The sequence below is a fragment of the Lithobates pipiens genome, unplaced genomic scaffold (genome assembly GCF_037356315.1).
Source record: "Lithobates pipiens isolate NorthernLeopardFrog02 unplaced genomic scaffold, aLitPip1_a1.2 Scaffold_30, whole genome shotgun sequence".
NCBI classification, from domain to species: domain Eukaryota; kingdom Metazoa; phylum Chordata; class Amphibia; order Anura; family Ranidae; genus Lithobates; species Lithobates pipiens.
In genome coordinates this window covers 135691517-135701274 of record NW_027507791.1, presented here as the reverse complement: position 1 = coordinate 135701274, position 9758 = coordinate 135691517, and the positions used below count along the sequence as shown (strand labels likewise).

Genomic DNA, 9758 nt, shown 5'->3' with positions numbered 1-9758 from the left:
TTTGAGACCACTGGCCTTAAGGGACTGTCCGGACAGGGTTCTCAGGGAGGGACTAGCACTCCTGAATTCCAAGAGAATTCCTGCCAAGTTCTGGGATCTCGCATGGAGGGCGTTCCATGGACGACTCTATGTGAGATCGAACTTGAAGTACCGGAGCCTAGAGGACAGAGGCTGTCCTCGCCCTGAGTGTGGTGGGGCGCTAGAGACCATGGACCACTTTTTGGTCGAGTGCCCCTTCAACTTGGGGGTTCTGGGGGAGGTTGGAGATGCCATCGGCTATCCACGTCTCCAGGCCCTTGCCTATCCTGAGAGGGTGTACGGTGACTTCAGAGCCCGGAGGGGTTTTGTGTTATCATCACTGTATTTAGTTAGTGTCATATGCCTTTATTACACTTGGCACGCTCGGTGTTTAGTATCCACTAGGGGCAAGTTCCTGCCTATGCATGAGGTGGCGGGTGATATCGTTCGGGAATTGGGTAAGGTGAGGTTTCTTGAGGGGGAAAGAATGGGTAGGGAAAGGTGTGCTAGGTTGTGGAGAGGGTTCTCTTTCCGGCCGCCTTGATGATCTCCCTCTTCTTTTCCTTAGGTGGGGGTCTGTCTGTCCTTTCACCCCCCCCCCCCTTTTTTTTAGCTTTTGGGCAACTTAATTTTAAAAACATGGTATGCACCGTCAGTTTCGTTACGTTCCTGCCCATAGGGGGTATGTAATATAAATGTACATAGTTAGAGTAATGATTGGGGTTTGTTTGGATAGGCTTCTGTTCTTCTGGTTTCTTATAAGTAGTCCAGACGATCATGGGGCTTTTTTTTTTTTTTTGGAATGGACTCTACTATCATTATGAGGGGGCAGTTTTGAATAGTTTCTGTCTGTCTAAAAAACATTTGTATGAGTTCTCTTGTTCCTTTTTTCCTCAAGTATGAGTCTCTCTTAAGTTTCTGATTATGTAAATCAGTAGCAGTTTTATTTTAATAAAAATCTCCATCTATATAGCTAACTATCTTGCTCTTTTTAAATAGAGCTTGCAGTCAGTTGTAGGAGATTCTGCGTGCCCTGAACCCAGTTTACACCGTTATATCCACCTACATAGCTCTTCTCTAATTGAGCCATCTGCCATCTGCAGGAGTTAGTGGGTGTTGTGCGTGCCTCCAGCACAATATACACTACCCAATTGCTGGTTTTCCCAACTCCCTTCAGGCCATTACCATGTCTGGAAGGCCAGCAAGGAGAGGCAGACAGGCGTGAGCCGATAAAAGAGGGCAAGCAGGCTCTGTGTCTAGAGACAACAGTGCTAGTCGTGGACGCGGTGCATCGTCATCATCAGCACGTGGCCATGGGACACGCTTGTCCTTCTTTTCGGCAGCTGGACATGTTGAGCCGCAACATGCCAACGACTTGGTAGAGTGGATGACCAAGCCCTCTTCATCCTCCTCATCCTCTCTCACCCAGGCTCAGGGTACTAGCAAAGCAGCTGCCAACGCATCGTCTTCCCTCCTCTCAATGTCATCATCAGTGACTCCTTCCCTAGACCCACCACGTCCTCCTGAGGAGTCTCCTGAATTCTTTGAGCACAGTGTTGGGTACATGCTCCAGGAGGATGCCCAGTGTTTTGTAGGCTCTGATGATAATACTCAGCTAGAGGAAGGCAGTAGCGTGAATGCAGAGAGAGGGGATGCTCAAGAAGGACAGCAATCTGGCAGTCATGTTCCACAAGCTGCAGCATACTGCCAGGTTTGCTCCAGCGATGAAGAGGGAGGGGATGATGAGGGCACTGACTCCGCGTGGGTGCCTGGTAGGAGAGAGGAGGAGGAGGAGGCACATGTCCAACGAGGCAGGATGCCCTCCGGGGGCCAGCTTAGGGGCAGCACACCGACTGAATCACACCGCAGAGCTCCGCCTGTGCAGGGCGCTGCCTCTGCGCGTTATTCTAAAAGTTCTTTGGTGTGAGCCTTTTTTGAGATGAGTGCATCAGATCGCACCGCTGCTATTTGCAACATATGTCTCAAGCGTATCTCGCGTGGCCAAAACATCAACCGCTTGGGCACCACATGCTTGACCAGACATATGTTGACCTGTCATGCAGCTCATTGGCAAGAGTACCTCAAAGACCCACACCAAAGTACAAAGCGGACCTCTCCTTGCTCCTCATCAGCTGGGATCTCCAACCCCACTAGACCTTAAGTCCTCTCTGAAACCTGCTCTGAGAGGAATGAAGGTGTAGAATTAGGTGTGTCACAGCCAAGTGCTTCCGGGCATTCTGCTAGCAGTACACCCACGTCTGATTATAGCAGGCAAATGTCCCTGCCCCAGCTGCTGGACCGGCGAAAGAAGTTCACTCCCAGCCATCCACATGCCCAGCGGTTGAATGCTAGCTTGGCTAAATTGCTAGCACTCCAAAAACGGCTGCCTTTTCAGTTGGTAGACTCGGCCCCCTTTCCGTGAGTTTGTACAATGTGCGGTTCCTCAGTGGCAGGTCCCCAAACACCAACTTTTTCATACGGAAGGCGATTCCCACTCTCTACCGGCATGTGGAAGGCAATGCCCTTGCCTCGCTGGACAGGGCGGTCAGCGGTAAGGTGCATATTACCGCTGACTCATGGTCCAGCAGGCATGGACAGGGACGCTACCTGTCTTTCATGGCCCATTGGATCACTCTTCTGGCAGCTGGGAAGGATGCAGGACAAGGTGCAGTAGTGTTGGAGGTTGTTCTGCCACCACGCCTCCAAAATGCTACTATTGGTTGTGACACACCTCTCTCCTCCACCCCCTCCTCTTCTTCTTCCTCCATGGCCTCTTCCAGTGCTCTGTCCTCAGAACCAGCGGTGCTCCGTAGGCGTTCCAGGGGCTTGCGCTGGTTTGTTTGGGGGACAGGAGCCACACTGGATGTTTTGTCAGCTCTGCAGGGGCAGGCCGAGAGGTGGTTGACGCCACGCCAGCTTAAGCCAGAAATGGTGGTTTGCGACAATGGCACCAACCTCCTCTCCGACCTCTGACAGGGAAAACTGACCCATGTGCCCTGTGTGGCTCACGTCCTTAACTTGGTGGTGCAGCGGTTCTTGGGCAGGTACCCGGGCTTACAGGATGTACTGAAGCAGGCCAGGAAAGTCTGTGTGCATTTCCGCTGATCATTTAATGCCTTTGCTCGGCTGGCTGAGCTCCAAAAGGAGTTGAACCTGCCCAAGAACCGCCTAATATGTGACAAGCTCACCAGGTGGAACTCAACGTTGGCCATGCTGCAGCGGCTGCACACGCAGCAGAGGGCCATCAATGAGTACCTGTGCGACTATGACACCAGGACAGGGTCAGGGGAGCTCGGTTTTTTCTCACCACGCCAGTGGGGCATGATCAGGGATGCATGCACTGTCCTGTCACCATTTGAGGAGGCCACAAGGATGGTGAGCAGTGATAGTGCATGCATCAGTGACACTGTACCTCTTGTCCACCTCTTGGAGCATACGCTGCGTGGAATAATGGACAGGGCACTTGAGGCAGAACAGAGGCAGGAAGAGGAGGACTTCCTTGCCTCTCAAGGCCCCCTTTATCCAGACAGTGTTCCTGCTGTTCCTGCTGTGCCACCCATCACACAGGAAGAGGATGAGGAGGAGGAGGAGGAGGATGATTGCGTCAGCATGGAGGTGGAGGCAGCAGCAGCAGTCTTGTAGGGATGATTTACAGTCCCAAGAAACCCGTGGACTTGTACGTGGCTGGGAGGAGGTAGCTGCGGATCACGTTGTCCTTAGTGACCCAGAGGACCCCGGACCGAATGCCTCAGCTAACCTACGCTGCATGGCCTCCCTGATGCTGCAAAGCCTGCGGAAGGATCCTCGTATTCTTCAGATCAAGGAGAGGGACCATTACTGGCTGGCCACTCTCCTTGATCCACGGTACAAGGGTAAGGTTGCCGACCTTATCTTGCCATCGCAGAGGGAGCAGAGGATGAGACATCTCCGGGAGGCCTTGCAGAAAGGTCTGTGCAACGCGTTCCCAGAGACTGGGAGGTTACAAACTCCTGGTCCTGGACAACGTGTTGCTGAGGCATCGGTCAGAAGGAGTGGTGGAGAAGGTGGCCATCTGACCAATGCTTTCAGACAATTTTTTAGTCCGCAGCCCCAAGGTATGATCGGTTCCAGCAACCATCGCCAGCGTCTGATTTACATGGTGCAGGAATACCTAGGGGCAAGGTCAGACTTGGACACCTTTCCCACCGAAAATCCTCTGGCTTACTGGGTCTTGAGGATGGATCACTGGCCAGAGCTTGCACAGTATGCAATTGAGCTACTGGCCTGTCCTGCATCCAGCGTTCTTTCGGAACGCACCTTCAGTGCTGCTGGTGGCTTTGTTACCGATCACAGGGTGCGCCTGTCCACCGACTCAGTTGATCGACTGACCTTCATCAAGATGAATCAGTCTTGGATCACCCACAGCTACCAAGCACCTGAAGCTGATGTAACCGAATAATTTTTTTAGAAATATCACATCCCTTCAAGACTGCCTATGCTCATGCTGAGTGACTGTCCTGTTATGTTGATTGTCTATCCTATTCCTCCTCTGCTGATATGTTGGAAGAACATTTTTGGTTCTGGGTGATGCCACCAGACCAATTTTTCTGCCCCTGTTTAACAGAGGCGTTTAATTACAATTTTTGATGCAATGCTTTGCAGCAGGGCTAATTCCTGCAATAAAACTAGAGTATATGGGAGAGGTTGCAGTGTCGTGGCACCAGCACCAGTGCCTAAGGCCCAATTTTTCTGCCCCTGTTTAACAGGGACATGTAATTACAATTCTTGATATAATATTTCACAGGAGGGCCCATTCCTGTGCCCACCCAGAGTAACTGTGAGGACTTATAGTGTTGTGGCACCAGCACCACAACCACCAAAGGTCAATTTTTCTACCACCGTTCAACAATGGCATGTAATTACAATTCTTGATATAATCGTTCACAGCAGGGCACTCCAGCGCCCACCAAGAGTCACTTTGAGGGCTTACAATGTTGTGGCAAAACCAACACCTTGTTCCGCCATTTCTGCAGAGCATATAGGGCAGGCCACTACTTTCAAACATCCAACTTACAAACATCTCCTACTTGCAAACGGAAGGAGACAACAGCAAATGAGATGAAAAAAGATGGACGGCAAAACTAAGTATACAGGGGTGATAACCCTTCCCTATGTTTTCCAAAAAGCTTAAAAATTGATTTTTTGACTGGAGCTATACTTTAAAAATGTACCAGTTGAAAATTACAAACAGATTCTACTTAACACAACAAACCTACACAGTCCCTGTCTTGTTTGCACCACCTGTATACTGCTGTTCTGAGTATATAGGGCCTGGGGGCCACACGTATTTCCTTTTTTAATATGGGTACGGGGTTCCCCTTAATATCTGTACAAGACCCAAAGGGGCTGGTAATGGGCAGGGAGGGCTACCCATGCCATTTTTCTCAATGATTTTCAACCATATTGCAGGAACACCAGATATAACATTAAAACCGCAAGCATTTTTAAATGACGTTATTTCCGTTAAATGTCATTTTGTGCAGGGACTGTTCTAAACACGGGAAACACGTGGCACTTCACAGGCATACTACAGACACCCCCCAGGCACGATATTTAAAGTAATATTTCACTTTTTTTTCACTTTAATCATCATTAAAAACAGTGCTCCCGCCAAAACGGCCATTTTTAAAAACATTTTAGGCATTGACCCATGTCCCCTGGGGCAGGAGCCAGGTCCCCAAACCCTTTTTAGGACAGTATCTTGCATATTAGCAGTTAAAATTAGTACTTTTAATTTCGAACGTTCAAGTCCCATAGACTTCAATGGGGTTCTAACGTTCGTACGAATTTGGGGTCCGTTCGAAAGTTCTGGTGCGAACCGAACCGGGGGGTGTTCGGCTCATCACTAGTCAGTTCTTTCTTAAGCTTCCTCCAAGTAATCAGAAAAGAGAATATCACATAGATATGCAATCACAAACTGATCCAAAAGGTCTTAAAAACATAATTAATGAAGTGTTTAAAATGGGCGCTTTTAGCTTTTATCATTTCCGGTCCCATAGACTTTAATAGGGTTTGTAGTTTGGGCCCAAACTTTTGCGATATTCGAGAGTTTTGGCACGAACTGAACCGGGGTGTGTTCGTCCCGACTCTACTCTGAAGCATTAAATGACAGCCACTTAAATAGCTAACCCAGGAAATGTACTTATAGGTGGGACAATATGCTAAACAATACAAAAATTCCCCCAGCTCTCAAATCAGCTAGCCAGTATAGAAAATAAATAAAATGAAGCTACTTCTAAAACCAGAAGTTGTTGTATGCATTTCTAAGTATACCTAGGTAACACAAGCCTATGTTTTTAATCTAAATGTTAGAACCAGTTTTCCTCCCAGGTTCACATTGAGCTGTGGGAATAAGTCCCTCGCACAATTTCACTCCCACATGTCCGTCCCGATTTCGGCTGCAATTTCACAGACATCTGTGTGGGTTCTTGCACAGATGTCAATGGAAATCGCACCCCAAAATCGCAAAAAGTAGTACAAAAACAACTTTTTAAAATCGGTGCGGTGCTGTAAATGCAGCGTCGCATCGATTAGGATGGTGCCATTGCCGGCAATGTCAAATCCCACGTCAAAATGCATCAATGTGAACCAGGGCTCAAAAGGCTATCTTTGCCCCCTTTCACACATATGGACTATTCATCTGTTTTTCATTCATCCGTTGACGGATGAGAAATGGACATCAATGCATTCCTATGGAAAAATGGATAACAAAGGACAATCATCCATTTCCATCTGCTTCCATCAACATTCATTTGTTTCAATGGATGAAAGCCCTATTTTTCATCCATCAAAAAAACAGATCAGATGAAAAATGGATGTAAACTGACAAATGTTCAGTTTTTCATCCATGTTTGCATTGGTAGTGGATGTAAAAAAAAAACTGATGAAAAACTGATGAAAAGTGCATGTGTCGGCGCAATGTGGAACGGACGTGTCTAAACACAGTTCTGCCGGTCCCAGAATACCAAGCATGATTCCCAGGACATCCTTGTGCATGGTGACGGGCAAGAAGGCATGCAGTCACCGATCCCAGGTCTCGCTCATCAATTATTTTCTAAGCATTAAGAAATCATTAACAAAAATGACCGAAATGGCACTAGGTCTCCTGCAGCTCCACGCCTAAACACATTCCAGCACAAAGAGACTGTGAGTACAATCCTCCACTCTCTAAAGCAGAATTAGATGCTAGGCTGTCAGCAATCTATGAAAAGCTAGTAGACAAGATACAGCTTGAATTGCACAAATCTACTAATGATCTCTCCTAGGAGATTGCAGCTATAAGGGGCTGCAGTGATATTCTTGAGACCAAACATGATGAACTATCTCTAGCACATAATGATCTCAGGAAAGATTATGTAATGTTGGTGGATACCTTTTCATTCATGCAGGCCCACATAAATGTAAAAAAGCCTTCCGTCAATACTTTTCAATTCTCGTGCAAGAAACCCATGACTACAGGATGACTGACGTGCTTTGGCTGCTGTACCAACCACCCAACTCCATAATTGTCCCTTCCCATTAAATGAGACCACACCTTCTTTTGGAGTATTTAGTGGCCGTAGCAGCCTCTTTATTAATCAAAATATAATAATTTAACGTATAACAAAATATCAACAAAAACATAGTTTAACTTCAAACCCTGAGCGCGTTGGTGATCTGCAGTAAAACTCCCCCTCTCCACCCCATTAGCATATCGATCCAAACAAGCACTGCGGTAATATTCCTTTAACTAGGCCTCAAGCCGACATGCTGGCTCAAAGACACCAAACTATTTTACCGCAGTGCACCCATTCACCATCAGCCATATCAACCCTCACTATATGGCCATATCATCAACGAGCCCATATCTCCAATGGGTCCCGCATCAACTTCTGTGGGGAGGGGTTATCTTCCTGTACCTGCATCGACCAACACCCGCCACCGCAAGCAAGGATAACACCTTATCCTTGAGAGCACCGCCACACCCTCAAGGCACGCTCCACCCCATCCTGTATGCCCAAAGTCCACAAATCCGTGCCCACATCATTCAGGTGTACGCCATCCCCTTTAAGGTACCGCCACGTCTCAACCTCCAACTCCGAATGCCGGACCGCCAACCCCCCATTGCGAACGACAAAACGACTGATCTCCTGATTAATTTTTCTGCGGGCCTTGTTAATTTTGTCCACGGACCTGGCAAAACGCCACTGGGTCCTGGCTATCATGTCAGACCATACTATGATCATGTGGGGAAAGGCCGCCCGCAGTCGCAAGAGATCGTATTTAATGTCCTGCGTGACATCCAACTTGGTGCGGAGGCCCAAGTCATTGCCCCCAACATGTAACACTAAAACATCCGGGGCCCTGTCAAACCCCGCAAAACGGCTTACTTCGTGCACCATTCTGCTCCATAGCATGCCAGGAAATCCAAACCATTTCACACACGCCTCCAATCTGGATATCCCCAACTGTCTGCCCCCAGGCCTAACATCACCCCTCCTGGCGCCCCAGCAGACGTATGAATGGCCCAGAATCCAGACCAATCCTGGCGCTGCATCTGAAAGAAAATAAAACACAAACCAAAATCACAGTAACTGTACCCGTGCAACACAAACCCATGTCAATACATCCCCCCCCCCTGGCTAAACAGCCACCAATTCCGGCCGCACGTAAGACCGAAACCTCCGCGACTCCCAGCGGCCAATCCTCTTAACCGCCTCCTCGTCCAAGCCCCACCTTACAGCCTCCGTCGCAGCCCCAATCCTGAAAGAATGTGAGGAAAACCTTTCCCCTTCCAAACCCAATGCCGTCAGGCACTTCCTAAAAACCCCTATGAACTGGTACCGCGAAACAAACTCCCCATTCCCATGTATCAACAACGGGCCCGAACCATCCGGCCGAGCGTTCAAGAATTCCCTCAAAACCACCACCGGGCAAAGCTCGCAGTCACGAATCGCGAACACCACCACGTCCTTTCCTTTGCCCACCTGATCAGTCTTCGATCTCCGGATCCGCATGCGCACACGGTCATCCCCACAAAAAACGTCCTCCATAAACAAACCACCCGGCCCAGTCTTGGAAGGGCTGACCAATTCCCCTATACGAAACGCCCCAAAGAACGCCAAGACAAACGCGGCCCTGAACAACACCCTCTCGTACTCCGAAAAACACACCACCCCCAACCGGCCACAAAGTCTACCCAACAACTCGAAGGACACCGGCCTCCTGTCATCCTTCCTCAGCCTCCCCTTCCGATAGCCCTTCATGGCCTGCCGCACCCAAAAATCTTTGGTGAAGTCATGTTCCCCCCGCAGCTTAAACCAAAAGGCCAAACCGGCCAATTTCTGCCCCATCCGGGACACTGAAACCCCCTGCTCCAAGTTCCTGGATACAAAATAGATCACCATCAGTCGCCTGTCTCGCACCTCCGCCCCCACCTGCAACCCCAAAGCCTCCCATTCAGCCCATGTCTTCTCGTACTCTGACCAAGTGCCCCCACTCACCGACCGCCTGATCCAGTCGGAGGTTCGTCCAACGCAATCTTCCACAACTCCTCTGGGCAGGGCGCCCCCTGGACATCCGCCGACGGCGCCAGCTCCCGGAACCTGTCCCACTGAAAGCGAGACAGCGCGTCAGCCACAACATTCTCCACCCCAGGTAAATGCACTGCATGTATAAAGATGTTCAGTTGCATGCATCGCAGAACCAAATGTCTCAACAGC

The 9758-nt window shown here is 49.2% G+C and overlaps 1 protein-coding gene across 1 annotated transcript; it reads right to left on the bottom strand.

Moving 5' to 3' along the window:
* Positions 1–8677: 8677 nt before the first annotated feature.
* LOC143942232 (integrase/recombinase xerD homolog) lies at positions 8678–9443 on the bottom strand. The gene has a single exon (XM_077463481.1). The coding sequence runs from the start codon at positions 9441–9443 to the stop codon at positions 8679–8681; it is 765 nt and encodes a 254-aa protein (XP_077319607.1). The 3' UTR covers position 8678.
* Between the last annotated feature and the right edge of the window lie 315 nt (positions 9444–9758).